At 56.6% G+C, this 18,589-nt stretch overlaps 2 protein-coding genes across 3 annotated transcripts in view; both read right to left on the minus strand.

Moving 5' to 3' along the window:
- Positions 1–103: 103 nt before the first annotated feature.
- LOC125699013 (semaphorin-3D-like) lies at positions 104–7,575 on the minus strand. Its single transcript, XM_048958058.1, has 18 exons — positions 6,937–7,575; positions 4,971–5,253; positions 3,731–3,891; positions 3,582–3,644; positions 3,359–3,478; positions 3,175–3,277; positions 2,971–3,099; positions 2,748–2,893; positions 2,363–2,477; positions 2,220–2,289; positions 1,997–2,141; positions 1,700–1,922; positions 1,530–1,612; positions 1,417–1,458; positions 1,151–1,308; positions 999–1,063; positions 766–896; positions 104–698 (listed from the first exon to the last, which is right to left on the minus strand). The coding sequence occupies exons 2-18, from the start codon at positions 5,071–5,073 to the stop codon at positions 330–332; spliced, it is 2,226 nt and encodes a 741-aa protein (XP_048814015.1). The 5' UTR covers positions 5,074–5,253; positions 6,937–7,575; the 3' UTR covers positions 104–329.
- Positions 7,576–9,535: 1,960 nt separating this feature from the next.
- The window catches only part of RBM6 (RNA binding motif protein 6), a 53,580-nt gene continuing 44,526 nt past the window's right edge, over positions 9,536–18,589 (minus strand). The window contains exons 14-23 of one of the 2 annotated variants that reach the window (XM_048958057.1): positions 18,471–18,531; positions 17,423–17,514; positions 16,587–16,739; positions 15,726–15,815; positions 14,880–14,969; positions 14,031–14,294; positions 13,398–13,472; positions 12,749–12,846; positions 11,452–11,563; positions 9,536–9,896 (exon numbers count right to left, since the gene is read on the minus strand). In XM_048958057.1, coding sequence (XP_048814014.1) covers positions 9,771–9,896; positions 11,452–11,563; positions 12,749–12,846; positions 13,398–13,472; positions 14,031–14,294; positions 14,880–14,969; positions 15,726–15,815; positions 16,587–16,739; positions 17,423–17,514; positions 18,471–18,531 — 1,161 coding nt within the window. In that variant the 3' untranslated portion in view covers positions 9,536–9,770. The remainder of the gene's footprint in view (positions 9,897–11,451; positions 11,564–12,748; positions 12,847–13,397; positions 13,473–14,030; positions 14,295–14,879; positions 14,970–15,725; positions 15,816–16,586; positions 16,740–17,422; positions 17,515–18,470; positions 18,532–18,589) is intronic. The other variant, XM_048958055.1, reaches the window with a different exon arrangement.

Raw genomic sequence — 18,589 nt, forward strand, 5'->3', positions numbered from 1 at the left:
AACTGCCTGTTGTCTCTCTGACTCTGGAATCCATAAAAGCAACGAGGGCTGGGATGGGAGAGGCGGGCACCCCTCAGCCCACCGGGATGGTGCTGGATGTGGGCACTGCGCCCACCGCAGGTCCAGGTGCCGCCAGGTGCTGGGAACCACACACAGGAATGGCTGCTTTCCATTCTCAACCGCTTGTCTTCCTTACTGCTGCTAAGAACTGCCCAGGGAAGAATGGGAATCAACTCCTCAGGGCACACAAGCTTTGCGTCCAGGAGCTGTGCCAAGGCGGACAGTCCCAGCACGGTGTGAGGTAGTCGTATTGGAGAGGTTCTGTGCCCCTACAGCCTCCAGGGCTGCCGGCGCACACGGCCGCTCTTGCCCTCGGGGGCGCGGTGCTGCCACTTCTGCTGCCAGGCCTTCTGCCGCTGCCGCTCCCGGAGCCGCAGTGCGGTGCAGTAGGCATCGAGGCCGCCGCTGCCCGGTGCCCCCAGCGCCCGCGGCTCTGTCCACGTGCTCTCGGCCCCTTTACCACGGCGGTGCTGCAGCTCCGTGGCCTCGTGCCGGATGACGTGCAGGCTGTAGCGAGTGAGGGGCCAGGAGAAGGAGCGCTCCACGGCCCGGCACTCATAGGTGCCGGCATCCTCCCAGCCCAGCTGGCGGATCAGCAGCCCCTGCTCCAGCACCACCACGCGTCTGCCGCTCCTCACCTGGACACGGGCACAGTCAGGCCCTGCTGTCCTCCTCGCCTTCCCGCCCTCCCCGCTGCCCTCATACCTCGCTCAGCTCCAGCCCCTCTCCACGCCGCGCCAGCCACCGCACTGCTGTCTGCGGGGAGCGCGCCTGGCACTCCAGGAATGTGGAGTTCTTCTCCACACCAAACACCGGCTGCTCCACGGCCGCCATCCCTACGTGGGAATGGGATGGGGTCAGCCCCAGCGCGGCCCTCCCCGACGGCAGAGGGTGCCGGCAGTGCCCCGCTGCCCACCAGTCCCAGCAATGGCGCTCACCCTCTGCTGTGTCCTGGCACTGGCTGAGCACATCGGCCTTCAGCACGTCCTGGCAGCGGGCACGCCTGTGGGACAGCGGATGGGGATGTGCTGGCACCTCTTTCCAGACCAGGGCTTGCAGGGAACATGAGGTGACCTCATGGCATGCTCACCGCTTCTCCGTGAGCAGCACAGAGGTGCAGGCACTGCCATCCCACGTGCAGTAGGGGTCTCTGGCCAGGCAGCAGTCCATGCAGGTCTGCCCATAGAGCTCACAGCGGGACAGGGAGAGCTGCAGCAGCCCCTGTGTGCTGCTCACCAGCAGCTCCTGCTGCTTGGGCACATCACAGTGGTCAGTGGGACAGGGCCTTGGCACACCTGGGAGTAAAGGGCTGGGGCCAGATGCCCTGTCCCTTGGAGTAGAAGCATGAGGACTCACCCGCTTTGGTGACAGCTTCATGTCCAGGATGGGTGAAGGCACCTGGAGGGTGAAGGAAGGCAGTGAGGCCTTGCTAGACACCGGGCAGTCGTTCCCAGTGAGTGCCTCCATACCTCAGTGACGCTGATCTCCTCCAGGCTCACAGCCTCAGCACCCGCCTCACCGGGCAGCCCCACCTTCAGCACCTTCCCATCATCTGCCAACACAGAAAGGTGTTGTGGGGTGGGGGTCTGACGCTGTGCGCACACCCTTCCCCATCCCCAGCGCTGTGCCGAGCCCTGACCTGTGCCAAGGAAGAGCACATCGTAGTGGCGGCCCTCAGCCTCCAGCCGGTGCACCAGCAGCTGCCGCAGCCGGTAGGGAACGTTGACACGGAGCAGGACGGGCCGGCGGCCCAGCGGGTGGATGGGCTCCCACATCAGCTGGTGGGCACGCACAAAGCTGATCACCTCATCGGGGAAGTCCTTGGTGGAGCGCAGCAGTGGGTCGTACGTCTCACTGGGGCACTGCAGGGAACACCGAGGGATGTGTCACAGCTGGGATGGACCCTCCTGATGCCACCTGCTGCCCGCGTCCATACCGTGCCAGGGCGGGGGTAGGGGACGCGGGCCTTGTACTGCACCCAGCGGTGGTCGAAGCCCTCCTTGTGCGCGAAGGGGCCGCTGAAGGCTGCTCTGACTGCAGCCATGGAGTAGACGCAGACGGCGGAGCCGCTGAACACAGCACTGCAGGGCAGCTGTCAGTGTAGCAGGGTTGAGGGCTGGGGAGGCTCATGGATGCCCCGTGCGCAGGAGTGGGCTCACCTGGATGCTGTGAAGAGGCCGAAGACGAGGGGGTTCTGGGGGTCTCGCGTTTGGAGGAGGAAAACGTCCTCTGCGGGGAGAGAGAGAGGAGTGGCAGGGCGCTGGGTGCAGCATAGCAGCAGCCCCAGGAGGGAGGCACTCACCCAACTGGTCAAAGTGTGTCTGCGTGCCCTGGGGCCCGGGGATGGAGCACAGCAGGCGGGCCTTGAGGAACGTGCTCCAGCGGTTGATGAGGCCACGCTTCCCTCCAACGTCGTTCTGATGAGCAAACAGTGCTACGCACACCTGCATCCACCCACCCAGCCCAGCACCAGCACTGGCACGTGGCCCTAGCCCCAGCCCCAGTCCCTGCACTGCCTGGGTGCCCAGGGATCTGCAGCAGATCACTGGCAGAGGTGGGGGGCCGTGCTCCTGCTCACAGGGGATTTGGGGACTGGAGAGACCTCGGGTGACCACCAAATCGAGCCCCACAGCAGGGATGGGGACTGCAGCTGGGGAAGCCAAATGCCCACCTGGCTTCACACTGACCTTGCAGACCCGGGCCACCCTGGCGTGGATGTGCCGCCGCTCCCACTGCCCACCCTCCAGGGCCGTCTCACGGAAGAAGACGTAGACCTTGTCGTCATGCGGGTTGTGGGTGTCGGGGATGGCGAAGGCGCCGATGAACGTGGGCTCTGCGAGCAGCAACATGGCATTGCCCCACGCCCACAGCACCCCATGGGGCCACCAGCCAGGCCCGGAGCCCTCGTACCATGTAGCCAGTGGTCCTGGTGCTGCTCTGTGCGGATGTAGCCCCGCTCAGCCCCGCCGACCTCGGTGCGGAAGAAGGCGGCACTGCTGCCCATGAAATCACTGGAGGTGCCCGAGTACAGCTGCCCATCTGTGGGGCAGTGTGGGCATGGAGCAGCTGGGATTCGCCACAGACCCCCCACATCCCCCGGTACTCCGCTCTTACCGACCAGCAGTGCAGCAAAGGGCTGCCGGGGGCTGTAAGGGCACCGTCCTCGCCCCGACTGCAGGGAATGGCTCAGCAGCCGCATCACGGGGATCCCAGGACCCTGCAGAGAACGGGGGGAGAGGGGCGGTCGGTCTGCAGCAGGGCTGCACTGCCACCAGGCACTGCCACAGGGAGTCCCCACCTGCCCGCGGGCTCCCAGCTGCACGAAGGCACAGATGGGCTGATAGGCGCCGGTCCCGCAGGCCAGCACATGGCTGCTGTTGTAGGGCTGCAGGAGGCGGATGAAGTTGGCGCACTCGGTCTGCTCAAGGGGAGACAGCTGTTAGTGGCGGGCACGCTCATGGTGCTGGGGCTCAGCTCTCAGTGCCCAGAAGCCACAGGCAGGTTTTCCCAGCCCCGCTCACCTCCACATCCTTGCCTGCCAGCTGGCAGTGCTCTACCTGTGCTCTGGGTGCCGGCCAGGAGATCTGCAACCACACAACCATGGGCTGTAATGGGGACACGGTGCCAGATGCCGGCGCTGCCCGGCACGCAACCACTGCCCCACGCTGACCTTCTCAGGCTCCCTGCCCGGCTGCTCCAGGTGCAGCAGGACGATGTGGTTCTTGGCTCCTACCATCAGCCAGGTCCTGTCCTCATCCAGCAGCAGCGCCTGGGAGCCCGGCGTGTCCCCTGGGGCCAGCAGCCACCGGGAGCTGTTGGACTTCAGCAGCTCTGAGGGCACAGGGTGGGAGGAAGGGCGGCATTGAGGGGACCCCCCCCAACGTGAGGCCAAGCACATGGGTGGGAGCGAGGCGCTGGGGACCCGGCTGTGCACACTGCAGTGTTAAGTGCATGGGACGTGGGCACCGGTGCGTCCACAGCAGCTGGGAGGAAGCGAGCGGAGTGGCCCTGACGTAGTGCAGGGGAAGTGCACAGGGTAGTGCAGGGTAGCACACAGGGCCAGGCAGGGGCTGCCATGTGCTTCCCACTGAGAGAATGGGGTCTGGATTCCTGTCCCTGCTTCCACTGTGCAGCGGCTGTGGCGATGGGTGAGACACATCCTCTGCTTTGTGCCATTATCTCCCAAGGACAGGGTGTTTTTCCTCCCCCCCTCCCATCTATCTCCTGAGCCTCAGCATCCTCGATGTGAGCTGACCCCGCTTCCTGGGGTCACCACCTGCCCCACAGCACGCCCCTCAGCCTGGGGGGCTCTGCACCTCCATCCCCTCGCTGGTAAGGAAGGTTGAAGCCCCACTCTGCAGCCCCACACCTTCAGCACTGCTGCAGGGACACAAACTGTCCCAGTGTGACCCACACCCACCTCTCTCCGTGCCCATCCTTCCTGCGCTCCCATGGCATCACTGCTGTCATTTCCTTCTGCAGACTGCTCACGTTTCCCCCCCTCACCAGCTCTCTCTCTCCCATGCTGAGCCCCGACGTGAGGCTCTCAAAGGCCCTTTTATTTTATTTATTTTTTTTTTCCTAGGGTTTTTAAACCTAAACTTCTGGAGCCTCTGTGTCCTTGAACCTGCTGCCCCTCGCTGTCCGTGAGTCACATCCCGTGCCATTGTTCCATTGTTCCCCAGCCCTCCCGATGCTGGGAGCTTCCTCTGCTGCCTCTGCCCATGGCTGCGGCCCCATGGATCCCCCACCCCACGGAACCACATCCCCGGGAGTGGAAACACCTCGGATGGGGACCGCGTGCAGGAGGTGGGACAGAAGTCGGTGGGGACCTCCAGGGGACGTAGCCACGTGTGGGGATGCCACAGCCCTGTGCCCCCCACCCTGCACTCCCACCTCCAGCCGCTCACCTCTGTACGCCACACGAAGACGCGGGCTGTGCTCTCTCCACGTCCCGGCACTGTGCGGCCGCAGCAGCAGCACCCAGAGCAGGGCTGCAGCCAACGGGGCCATCGCTGCGGGCACGGGGCCTCCGCCCGAAAGGGAGAAGCTGCACTGCGATGCGCTCTGCCCCAGTGGCGACCTGCGTGAGCCCAGCCCGGGCCGGGTGGCAGCCGGGGGTGGCACCTCCCTACAGACACCACGCTTCTCCCGGGGGCTCAGTGCAGGCGGAGCGTCCTCGGATGGAAACAGCTGCGGGCGATGAATCCAGGGTTAAGCTAAACACTGCCGACAGCTTCAAATAATCAACTCCTGCGAGAGGGGCTGCTGCCGAGGGCAGGCGCCGAGCGAGGGATGCTGGCAGCACTTTTTGCCGTGCCACGAACGGGGCAGGAGCCCAAACGCTGCGGGGGGAAGGGAGCCGGCAGAACTCCGTCCCCAGGGACGAAGGAGGGCCGAGCGAGCCCGCAGCCACCCCCGCCACGTGCCGGCCCACAAACCCCGATTGTCTCGTGGCTAATCCAGAGCCCCGCGGGCTGCGCTTCTTGGGTTACAGCGGGGCCGGCAGCTGGGGGAGAGCTGGGGATGGGGCTGTGGGATGCGGCAGAGCCGGGCAGCAGTGCGGGCACGCGGTGATGGGGCGGCCATGCCTCGTCCCCGTGCGTTTGCCACCCCGTGGCTCAGCCTATGTCACTGTGCGCTGCCAGCGCCACGCGTGCCCACGGCTGCATCTGTATGTTGGGTGGCCCCACGCATCCGCCCTGCCCGTGCCTCTGTCCCCCGGGGGCCGCTTGATGGATGCCTCACAGCTGCTCCACCAGGCAGAGGCAGCTGTCATCCCTGTCCTGCTGACCCAGGGCCGCTGGAAGGGATGGATGTTCACAAAGCTGGACCCTGAAAGCAGAGCGCTGTGCCATGCCAAGCCCTTGGGACCATGGTTTGCACACAGCCAGCGGCCCCAAAGAGTGAGGTTCCCTCAGCCTGGAGATCTCCAGGGGCACGGCCACGTTCCCAGCACCATCCACACCCCGGTGCAGTGCGTGGGCCAAACCCAGCCCTCATCCCTTGACCGAAATGGCAACACCTGATACAGCACCTCCTCCTCCATTTTCAGAGCTGGCTGAGCGTGTGGGGGCTAAAATGTGAGCGGGGCTCTCGGGGTGAGATGGGGCCCCCAGGTACCCCCAGGCCACACCTCAGACCCTCAGCTGCCAAGGCGTTGCGCAGAGTCCCCCCACGGCTCACAAACCACAATTCTCTCGTTCCCAGCCCCTGTCCCCGCAGTGCTGCACTGTGCAGGAGCATTGCCCAGCACACGGCTTCAAACCATGCCTGGGGTTTGGGGGAACATTTCACATCATTGGGGTTTCCTGTTTAATTCTCAACCAAAGGAACCAAAGGAGAGATGGAGCCCTGCCTCGCATCCTTGTGGAATTTGGGGAGATTAGATTAGGGATGAATTCTTCCCATATTTCCCTATAGCGCTGCTTTCAAACTGCTTTCAGGCTGACCTCCCTATCTCTGGCTCATAAACCATCGGGGTGTTTGTTTCTCTGCCACATTCAATGCTCTCAGCTCTGCAGGAGAAATCTGTACACCACACCAAGACACACACTGCTGTGTGCTGAGCATCACACCAACCTGTCCCGGAACATCAACCACCCCAGTGCTCCCATTTTGGGCTACCAGCCATCCCAGTGCCCCCATCCTAAGCACACCAACCACCGCAGTGCCTTGCCCCGCCGCACCAACCCCGACCCCGACGGCACGAAGCTCACTCAGAGCCACGGCACTCGAAGGCACAAAGCGCACGCAGCCCGACCCGGAGCGGGACCGTCCCGCACCCGACAGAGCTCTGCGGCTCCGGCTCCGTGACACGGCGCTCCCCCCGGGCCGCCCGGCTCAGGACGATTCCCGCATCGTTCCGTTACTCACCCGGGAGCCGCGGAGCCGCCGTCCGCCGATGGCAGCACCTGGGGCTCTGGGAGGGGCCGGGGGCTGCGCCCATTCCGTCCGTCCGTCCGTCCGTCCCGCTCAGCCCCGCGGTGCGGGCAGCTGTTGCCACCTAGCGGTGCGGGGCTCCGAAACGCTCCCGCAGCTCCACGGAGTGCAGGAACAGCGCAGGAACCCGTCGGGAGCGGCTGACGGAAGCGGTCCGCACGTCGGAGCCGTGATACGAGCGTCGGAACCAGGAGAGGGGCTGTGCCAGCTGCGTCTGCGGGGTTGGGCAGGGAAGACTTTCCCTGGCCGGGTTGATCCCGAGGAATGCGGGCAGCTCCGGGATCCCTGTGTCTGCACCGTGCCAAAAGGGCGCCGTCCGAGCGCGGCGTGCTCACCACGCGCCTGGAGGGATTTGCTCTGGCTGGGCTGGCAAAGGAGCGCCCGCGCTCTGCTCGGATCCTCAGCACAGGGGGTGGCCGTGACGCCAGGGTGGCCGCTGCCCCCGCTGCTGCCCCCGCCTCTGAGCCCCTCCGGGGCGGCCCTCGCTTCTCACACCGCTGGGACCACGAACCTCCCGCAGCCGGGCTGCTCCTCTCCTCCCCTCATCCACCCAACGCGATGCCAGGGGGAATAACGCAGTACAGGGAATGTCGGGCCCGTGGGTGCCCCACTGCCGGGTTTTCCACCCTGGCAGCTCCGGTGAGGTGGAGACGAGGCAGCTCCCAGCCTTCCCCAGCTCCATTTGGGAGCAGCTCCATTAGGGAGCAGCCCATCCTTCCATTGTGCAGCCGCAGGGCTCCATCCCCTGGGGGTGCAGTGCTCTCATTTCCCCTCTTCCTTGCCGACAGGATGCCGAGGTGCATCGAGCAGCTGGAAATCCTCCCATGAAGGAAAGGGAGATGGCCAGACTCAGAGCTTCTGCATGGCCGCAGTGTGGCTCTCAGCTTCATTCCGGCCAACCCTGGGGTCTGCAGCAGCTCAAACCCCATCGCTGACCTCACAGACCGTGGATACATGGAAGGGAATTGCTCTTGTTGAAGGGCTGAGGCCCCGTCCTGCAACAGACACAAGGATGGGGTGCAAAGGGTTTGAGCTTCCAGCTGTGCAGCAGAACACTGGCAGTACAGCTCCAGCTCTACAGAGCAGAGGGTCCTAAAGCACTGTTCAATGAGTCAGTATCGAAAATCAAAGGCCATCTACAGCTCTTCTTTGGGAGCAGCAGCTCTCACTGTGCAGGACGTGTGGATCAGCCTCCTGCTGCTGCACTGTGACACACAGCAGTGGCAGCAGAACCACTACCACTGGGAATACTCTTGGAAATAGGAGAAAAGCAATTAAAAAGGGATGAAGGTAATTGCAATACAGCTGCGGCTTCAGGTGAATGGTCTTTAAATAAATATCCTGTCAATGGTATCGAAAACATCGAGGACAGCAAAAGCACCCCCCCAGGTTTGGTTTGGGTTTGTACACCACCGCCATGCCGTTATCCCTAACAGGTCACAGCACTGCCCTGCATCCTGTATCCCTAACAGCATGAGTGCTCTGCAGTGCTGGCTGTGTGCACTGCACGGCAGCCCTGTGTCTCTGCAACCCTTCCTGCAGACACTCGAGGGAGCCCACATGTTTTGCCCGGTTCTCCTCCGGGTTTGGAGATGAAGGGGAGGAGCACGCGGGGCTCTGTGGTTTTGCAGCACTTGTTCAGGCTCTCGTTTGGGATCCTCCCTCTCTATTCCCACTCTCACAGAGCTCCCAGGCTGTGGACCAAAACAAACTGTTCCCCAGCTGCTGGCTGAGGGCTTTCATTGTAAGACACGAGTGTTAAGGTGGCTCTTCCTCCACCTGAACACAGTCCTCTAAAGCAAACTCCTTGAGCAGCTCCTCTCCCTGGCTTTGCTCCAGAGCCCCAGGACAGGGCACAGAGTGGGTTTCCAGCAGCAGAGGGCTGCCTACCAATCCTTTATGAAGGATGCTCCTTGCCCTGGGTGCACGTCTCACGACATGGACTCACCAGCACCGCAGGTTCCCCTGCATCCTCCATTGCTGGGTGCAGCACCGATGTAGCAGCAGTGCTCCAGGGTTACCTGTGCCAGAGGTAGAGAAATGCAGCCTCGACAGGTCTTCTGTTCTCCTCAGAAGTTGTGTGCTGCTGCAGGTGGTCCTTCACCTCCCAGTCTTGCTGTCTTCAGCTTCCCCACGCCTCTGGTGGGCGAGCAGCAGATGTGTGCGAGCCAGGGCAGCTCCATCACCACCTGCTGAGGGCTGGGCTCAAAGTCTGCTCCATGCTGCCCAGCAGCACGCACCAGTCTGCCCAGGCCACACTCAGCCCCAGCACTGCTGTCCCAGCTGAGCTCACACACACATAACTCACTTCCATCAGCTTCAGCCAAACCGCTCTGCACACATCCCTGTCCCAGGAGCTGCCTCTGTGTGCTCAGCACTTGCTCAGAACGGCTTCCTTGCTAAAGGTGAATCCCAAACAGGTCGCTCCCCGTTCCCTACCTGGTCTTGGGGCTGTCCTCTGCTCCCTGTCCCCACAAAGTACAGCACCAGGAGCACACAGCCCAGACACGGATGTAAGCTCCAGGCCCTCACCAGCAGGCAGCTGAACACGATGGCAATCCTCCAAAGCAACACATTTCAGGCAAGAGACAGGCACTGACAAATTTTCAGTTTTATTAAAAAAAATCTAGCAGCAAAACCTGTAACAATTCAAAAACAAACGAACAACAAAAAGAAAAGAAAAAAAAAAACAAAAACCAACCCCCGAGAGAACATTACACAGAGAAAGAGACAGAGATGGGAGACGGCCTTGGGGTTCTGTCCACCATTTACTCAAGTTCCTTATAGCGGGCAAACATCACTCTCCTGACAGCATCACGGTAGGTCTCGTTGGACTGCCTCCTGTTGGGCCTCCCCTGGGCCCCCAGCCCAGCTCCCCTCTTCCGATTTTCTGCCTGAAACAAACCCCAATCACAACACATCTTAGTGATTTCTGACCGTCACCCACTGCCCACAGAGAAACAGGTTTCCTTGGGCTGCTTCAGGATGGCCAACTGCTCCCACGTGGATGGGTGAGAAGAGGAAAAGCTGTGCTCCTCTAAAAGCTGTAGGCCTTAGCAGCAACAAAAACAGAGGCAGGAAATGCCCTGTGGGAACCAAACCGCAGGGACTGGCTGTGGAGATCAGCACTTGCACATTGGGTTGGAGCGGGCAGCCAAAGCAGTGCCAGCAGGCAGGAGGCAGACACATGCAAGCAGGAATCGGAACAGAGCAAAAGAAAGCAACAGCAGGAGAGCTGGGATCCCAGGGAGCTGTCTGCAGTTACCTTGTACTTGCACAAGCTCAGCAGCTCTCTCTTCTAACAGCGTTCCCATGGAATCTAGTAGCTCACTTTGAAAGTCAACCAATGTTTAACGACTAGCTTGGGCAGCCAGTGTCTGAATTATTCAGTAATACCTGCCAAGAGTCAGCCCAGGAGATCCGGCCCAAGACTGAAATACCAGAGCTGTGATCAATTAGGCAGGGAGATCAAAGTGTGGTGGGCTTGAAGCGGGCACACGGCTTTGTCCAGCAGGATTTGGAAGAGGGAAGAAAGCACATCTCTCTGGGAGGCGCCTGCAGGAGCTGCATGAGGGCTGTGCCTTGCAGCAGCTCTCCCAGCCAGGCCAGGGAGCCCCAACTGCAGGTCAGACCTCCCAGAGCGCATCCCCGAAGCCAGCTCTCCAACTGAGCCCATTTTATGGCCACAGGAAGCTCTCTGGGAGGACCGAGCAACAGCTGGGGCCCGTCCCTGTGATGTGAAGAGGAAAGCCTTCCTTGTGCGCGTGGGCTCGAGCAAATACACACCACAAAGCCTCAAATATTTGCTTCTAATGATACAATCGGCTGCAAACTGACTGTCACGAGGCGAGCTGCTCTGCAAGTCGCTCTGCCCCTCAGTGAGCACTGACACCACACAGCAGGGCACTCAGAGGACAAACACGCTGTGGTACGGCTGCAGCTGCAGGGGTTTGGTGCTGCTCACCTGCCCCTGGGCAAGCAAAGCAGTCCCTGCCACAGGCTCTTTGCTCCTGCTGTGCCTGAGCAGCCCGTGCTGCCCACGAGGTAGATTTCTGCACAACAGCAGCCTCAGCAGCCATCGGTCCTTTGTACCCATCTATGTCAGTGTGACTGCATTTGAGTTACGTGGCTGCACAGCACTGAGCTGGTGGTCTATTTGAACCCCAGCGTGGCTTTGGGCAGGTATTAATTAGAAGCTCACAGCCTCCTTACCCACTGTTGCTGTTTTCCACCCCTACAGATGCACATGAACTCTAATCCCTTTCTTCTGCCAATGCACTTGCGGCCCCTCCCAGCCTGCAGAATCACTCAGTGCACACATGACTGTTCAGTGGGCGCCGAGTCTCACATCCTGACTCTTGCTGCAGCTCAAAACTGCCTCCAGCTCTCTTAGGAGACATCATCAGCTTGAAGAACAGCGATTTGTTCTGAGGGGAAGGTAAGACTCACCTCCACTGGTGATGCTGCACCCTGCTGGTTGTGACCGAAGCCTTTTTTCCACCCTGTGGACTGCAACATTCGGTTTCCTTTGTTGTTACTGTCAATCCTTGGGTCGTAGTCACTGGGAAGGAGGCAGAATCAATTGTTCAGCATTGCAACGCTTTGAAAGCATGCCAGAGTTTTTTAGTTCTAATAATAGCACCTTCCCTGCCATCCAAACCTCTCCTGAGGGGTATTTCAAGTTGCTTGCAAGAAGTAAACCGCCCAAGGAAACCACCACAGGGTTCAGACACCTTTGACCATGTAACTCCCTGCTCCACCTCAAGGGATAATAGGCTAGGGCACAGGAAATGAGCTCAGGCTCCAAAATATTTACAATACACGAAATCCAGAAGTGTTCTATGCTTGAAGTTTAGCAATAGCGAGAAAGTGGAGTCTAATCCCAGCTGCTCTGGTAGACCTTTCTTCTCTCCCAGTGCTGTGAGCACTGCAGTCACTGAGCAACGTTGATTTGGACACCCCTTCTCCCACCTGGTCGTTACTCATCCAAGACCACAATCCATAGTTTTCAAGACTGCTCTGTACAAAAACAGCTTTGTACGTTCAGGCAAGTTCTGCTGCCTGGCTGCTGCTGACACTGCACACAAACTGCTTTAGTTTATCTACAGCATTTCCAAGAAAACACAGGGAAGAGAAGACATTGATTTTTAGACTAGATGTGGAGGGAAAGTCCAGTTCTGAGGTGCAATACCAGAAGGGAACAGGAACATAATCGGTTGTGCCTTCAACATATGCCCAGCAGTTGCTCAGCCCACTGGAACAGCACAGACTTTCTTCCTCCACCTACTCTGAGTGAGATGGAAACAGCTCCCAGCATTCCTATGAGTCAGAAGAACAGATGAAACACAGCTCTGCTCCTCCTTCCAACAGCTAACCACCAGGACAGGAAGTCAGCAAGTGCCTTAAGGATGAAGTGGATGGGAACGGACTGCACTCTGCTACCTGTGCCTGTCCAGGCACACTCAAAACTGCTATCCAACCCATTCAGTACCTGTCTGTATGTGCCTAAACACCAAACCCTGATCTCCACACACTACATAACCCTCATCCTCAGCTGCCCTCCCCAAGAAGTCGTGCAGCACAACAGATCTGTGCTGGGGGGAACTCCAGCCACAAGAACCTCAGCGTGGCTGTTCCTCTGTTCCTCTGTTCCTCTCCAACATCTGGCCCACTGGCCAATTCTGGCCCTGGTGTGCCAGGCTGACACCAGCAGCCCAGAAGACATTTAACCAAGAGCAACCATTACCTCTCTGCGCCCCGATCGTATCTGAATCGTTTCCTTTCTGGTGAATCCATCTGCTGGAATTTCTCTCTCCGGTCGTTCCCTTTGTCTTTGTATCTCCCCTTGGTAACAGAAAGAACAAATCAAGCACAGGATCTACAAAGGACTGGATGCTCCAGAGGCGCTGCTTATCTAGGCATGTGGAAATCTATCCTGGGGACCCACAGACCCTGGATGTTTCCAGGACCCACAGTCCACCTATTCTGTTCTGATGGTATCTGTGGGGCAGACCCCGATCTGTGGTCACAACCTTCCTGCTATGGCAGCATGAGCAGCTTCTGAGTAAGTGTTCCAGCTCTGCCATTCCTGGCCACGCAGCATCAGCTTCCCATACACTGCACCAACTTTAAGTAGAAATCTGATTTCTGTAAAGCCCAGAGCCCAACACAGGACAAGAAAACCACTGCTCAGACCCTTCTGGGAGGAAGGAGACCTACTCTTGGAGCCACAGCACTATTTACAGGCCCAAACGCAGTGTGTGCTCACAGTTCAAGACTCTGTGGGAGGCACCTGAGGCCCAGGCTCCAGACAAAAGTGCACAAGTGAACGAGGTCATGCCTGAGACCAACATTCTCCCTAGCAAACAGAAATCTGCCCACCACCACAGACCCACCTCACGCTCTCTCTTCTCCAAATATGCCAGTTCCTGCTCAGATTGTTTGATCTTCATATGTATCTCCAGGTTTTGCTGGAAGGAAGATAACAGAACCAGAGTCAGCAGAGGATACAGGCTGTCAGGATCATTTGCTGCAGCCATAAAGAGTACAAATAAAGCACCAGGCTCCTGCAGCTGCACTAATCCAGATGCAACACTTTCCCATGAAGCTACCCTGGTCTACCCACAGGGACCAGGAGCTTGTTCTACACCACAGCAGGAGAGGCAATCCGTCCTACTGTCGCATGCATGCAGTTTGGTCTTCCCAGAAGCAAGATCTCAAAGACAGCACAGAAGGTATTCCTGAAGTTCTTACTGCTACCACACTTGAATGCACCACTCTCCCCAGCCCTGAGGTTTCTCACTATAGCTTACTAAGAAGTCCCACCCTAACGTTATGGCACTCTTGTAGCAGGAGCAAGCAGCTCACACAATGCTTTGAGCAGAGCTTTGCTGGGAACTTTACCTGCCACTCTGTCAAATTCAGAATGGCTCTTCCCACACTGCATTTCCCCCGTACGTCACAAAGCTGCTGAGCCAAAGGCAGCTCACATCACACACGCAGCTCCCACTGCTACCAGCTCCCCATACCTTGTGCAGGTTGGAGAGCTGCTGGTGCTTGATGAGCACTTCCTTGTTGGGAAACTGCCTCCTGCACAGCAAGCAGGCCAGCTTGTTCCAGTCAGTCAGCTTGTCATTGCTGGCCTTGGCCCTTCTCGGCTGCTCCTCGCGCTGTGCTGGTGGGTGAGGAGATGGCAGCCACTGCACCTGCTCCTCCTCTTCCTCCTCCTCTTCGTTGTCACTGTCTCCACCATATTCTCCCAGCAGACCTATCAGAGGGTTCACCACCTTGGGCTGAGGGAAGAAGCCGAAAGTTTGACAATTTGTAGCACCAAGTCTGCTCAGCAGTGCTAGGGTCTTCTTCCCCAGGCTATCTACAGTCTCCATTCTAGCTCAACAGCAAGAGAGCAGCAGTATAAGTAAGGCATGGAAAGAAGCAGGCTGGCCAGCATTTAAACACCACAGAGTAGAAGCTGTTCCATTCTCAAGACGGACTATGCTTTGTTGCCAGGCTTTTCCAATGTGCCACACAACTAAGCACGAGAAGTTGACAACTGCAGTGGTGATCTGGCATGGAGTAGCTATCAATCTCATTGTCCAGCAATGGAAATCAGTGATGTTTACCCTTCCTCAGTTTGGAGACAGCTGCAAGAGTTTCTCTGGAGTGAAGAGATCCTGCCAGTAACAACTTTCATCACGCTAGAATCCTGCAGACAAGCTCAGCCTTATGAAGCAAACTGCCTTTGCCATTCCACTGCCAATGGTTCCTCTGCCAGCATGAGAAACTGGCACTTCTGCCACCCAAGGTCACAGCCAGGCTTGGGTGAACTCCCTGGACACCAAGCTCAACCAAGGCAAAATTCCTATGGAATGTCTTACCCGGGCTGCACTCTCGTCCTTTTTCACAGAGGGAGGTAATGGTTTTTTAAAGACATCTTCTGCAAAGAACTTCTCATCTCCGGAGTCGTTCTGAAACAGTCAAGATCAGGTGTTAAGATTGCCACAGCGTGAACTCAGACGCAGCAAACTAATCACCCATGTAAAAAACCTCCAGGGAAACCAGGCAGCTGAAAGGAGTGGTTTTGGTGGGAGACACTCCAACTCTGGGCATCACCAGAAGCATTTCTCCTGGAGCTACATCCTTGGTTTCAGAGGCAGCTAAAGTAGCTTGCCAAGCTGTTTTACTCTTGTTTTCTGCTAGACTGTGATGCTGACCACACTCCCAGTGGCCTTAGACCAGCAGTGGAGAAGGCAGAGGGCCAGTTCACATTTAGACACCTCCACCTGCTCAAAAGATGTGGACTGGAGCTGAGGTGCAAAGTAACCCCCACAGCCAGTCAGCAAGGGAACAGAAACACAGGGAATGGTGCAGGAAGAGTTACAGTCTTGCAGAGAAAAGCCATCAAGTGAAAGTACTACAGGTGGGGAGGAGTAACAGTGACACTAATTTTCCCTGCTGTATCTATGGCATAATATATGGCCAGGCTCAATGCAGCTCTGTGGCTTCAGGATTTTCTTCTGGACAGAGAACACCAAAACTAGTAACCCAGCACAGCAACAGGACAAACCTGGGATGCTCACTCATGCGTCAGCAGCACAAACAGGAGGCTGGGTGATGCTTCATGTCTACAGGCTTTACAGAAAACCCAGACATGATCTAGTTTAGTGGTTCATCAGCTACACGTGCCTTGACTGGAGAAAGTGAAGATCTAGGCAGCATCTTACCAGGCCTGCAGTTTCGCCCTTCTTCACAGAGGGTGGTAATGGCTTTTTGAAGACATCTTCTGTGAAGAACCTCTCCTCCCCAGGCTCATTCTGAAAAACCCAAGGTTGGGAATTAGGCCACCATCATCACAGAGGCAGGGCGCAAACAGCCAGACCAGTAGGCAAGGAAGAAAAAGTTCCTACAGTTGTGACTAAATCACTTCCACCATCTCTCCTGGCATTCCTCAGGCCAAGGAGCATATGTCAGTGCGGTTGAGGGAGATCCAGCTCAAAATACCCATGCTTAAACTTCACTTTTGGCAGCTAATCCCAGTCAGTAGCTCTGCAAACTGGGGAGACAGCATTTGCTCAGCATCAAATGGCACTAACTCATGACTGGGGCTGGACTCTGGGATTCACTGTAAAGAATGTCCAAAGATGTTGGCTCATCTCTGCAGTTCACCTACACCACCTGCCTCATCCTCCCGTCTGTGACGTTTGGAGGGGGCAGGAACTGCAGTTACTCTGTTACTACCTGACTACATTCAAACATCCCTACCATTATTTTGCTCGCTCTGCTACAAGAGTTGGGTGCTTTCAGCACTGTGAGTGAAATGCCAGTCTCAATTATGCAGACGTTTCTGCATCCTTTATAGTAAGGAAGGGATGAGAAGCCCTGACTTCAAGTCACAAGGCAAAAATTTCAGGAACTTCTTCCTGCTTGGTCAGACTCACGTTCATGGCCTGCTGGTGACCCCACAAATTTCATCACTTTCTCCCCTTTTTGACTCCTCTAAAAATTACTCATTTTTGCTCTAACATGTGTCACCTCAACCTCCCGGCCTCAGATCTCTGACCATTCTGGCCACTGGAGGGATTTACCTTGACAGGAGTATTTTTCCCTTTCTCCTTTTTGTCCCTGTTGTCCCTGCTATGTGGCTCCTTCTTTTCACTTGTCCGTTCTTGGCTTCCGTGCCGCCTCCTCCTGTTCTCTGGAGGTGATGAGCACGGCTCTCGCTCTATTGTGACTTCTCTCTGAATGGAGCAAAGAAAGAAGAATCTAGCCAAAACCTTTCGGCCTTCTCTCTGGACTTATTATCCTTACAGGGCAAAGGAGACCAGCACAGTGAGGAGGGACTACAGAGTCTCAAGACAGCTGAAGCAAAGGCTTCAGGGCTTTGCTGGGCAGTAGACTGTCTGCTACAGCCAGGTCATCAGAGCACTGCCCTGTTTGCACAGAGCACAGGCATCTTCAGTTGCATGAACACAAGATGACAGCCCCAGAGGACCTCAGCAGATGGCTCTTTTTTGGCATCCTTGTATCTATTCCTGGCCAGGCTCAGGAAGCAAAAAAGACAAAAATAGAGCTCTGCTCTCCATCTTTATATACAATCACATAACATGTCTTCAGTAAAATTGAGCAAGGATGCTCTCTCTGTAAATCTGTGCAATGAAGAGCAGACCAAAAGCCTTCCAAAGGCTTCAGATGTCAAGTAGGCAGCCACAGTAAATGACTTGACACAGCTGCTGGGCTCCTGGCTGCTCATTAAGGTAACATTTCAGAACATGGAACTCTTTTATACAGGTCAGAGAATTGAGAGAAACAAAGCTCCCTCTATGCTGTTCTATGCTAGAACTCTTCAGGCTGCAAAATCTACACATAGAAGGGTGGTCTGTAAGAACAACCAGTGTATAAAACTTTGCTCCTATGCACTCACCTGAGTCCTGGGGTCATAGTATGTTCCAGCTATGGGATCATAGTAATTCCCAGTTTCAGGATCATAAATGTATGTGGACACATCTGATGGAGCTGAATGGAGAGACAACAGTTAACACAAGTAGTGTTTCAAATGCAGAACTCGCCTTTTACACAGACAAAAGTAAATCCTGCACTGGTGAAAGGATCAAATCTGGGAAGGAAGAAATCCTTCTCTCCTGGTAAAACAGGCGAGAGAATCCTGACACTGATCTACCTACGTGTTTTTTTCTCTAAGGAGTAGTAAGGTAGTCAGGTTTTCACCATTCTTCTGTTACAGGGCTCTCACGAAAACTCCTTATCAAAACACTTAACAACAACACACTTACGAGGGAGGATGCACTGAGATCACCAGATCCTAACACTTGACCGGATAAAGAAATGAAATTCAGTAATTTCCTGAAGAATGGGTTAATGAGTACAAGGCACTGCTTCCACCCACCCTTGTGAACAAGGAAGATCTGTGCTCTTACAAACAATCCTCTGTTTCAAATGATGACACTCCCCACATCCCTTCCGCCCGTGGGTGCTTGAAGGCTTGTGGAAGAAACAGAGCGACCTGTTTCTACAGGAAAAGCCTAAGGCCCTGAGGGTATGGCCATAACATGAGCAATGTTTCTCATTTCCAAGATGTTACTTAAACAAAGCTCAGCCATCGTGTATATAAGTTAGCTAAACAATCAGGACTGGTTTTACAGCCACCAGCACCACTGGTGCAGTGTATATTCTTCCAGCTCATCTAGCAATTGCCTGGCTGATTTTATCCCTTGCTGCAACAAGAGAAGTAAGCAGCAAAGTTTTATTTATTTGCATTTGGCTTTTGCACAGCACGAGTAACCCATTATCAGATAGGAAAATGTGACCAGAATTTGGCAAAGGAACTCAGAAGTGGGCGTAGCAAATAAACCTACTCTTGGCCTTTAAAATCTTTTTTGGCTGATTCCTTCATGTCAGTACCCTTTTAAGGAAGAAAAGTCTCCATAGTAGGAGGGAGGCAGAGCTGAACTTACACTGTGCTCTGGTGCGTCTCTGTGATTCGCCACCCCTCCTGTCTCTCATGCCCCTCCTGCCCTGCAATAAGTGAACAACACAGACAGATCAGAAACTCTCACACATCACCTGCCTCTCC

The sequence above is a fragment of the Lagopus muta genome, chromosome 11 (assembly GCF_023343835.1).
Source record: "Lagopus muta isolate bLagMut1 chromosome 11, bLagMut1 primary, whole genome shotgun sequence".
NCBI classification, from domain to species: Eukaryota; Metazoa; Chordata; class Aves; order Galliformes; family Phasianidae; genus Lagopus; species Lagopus muta.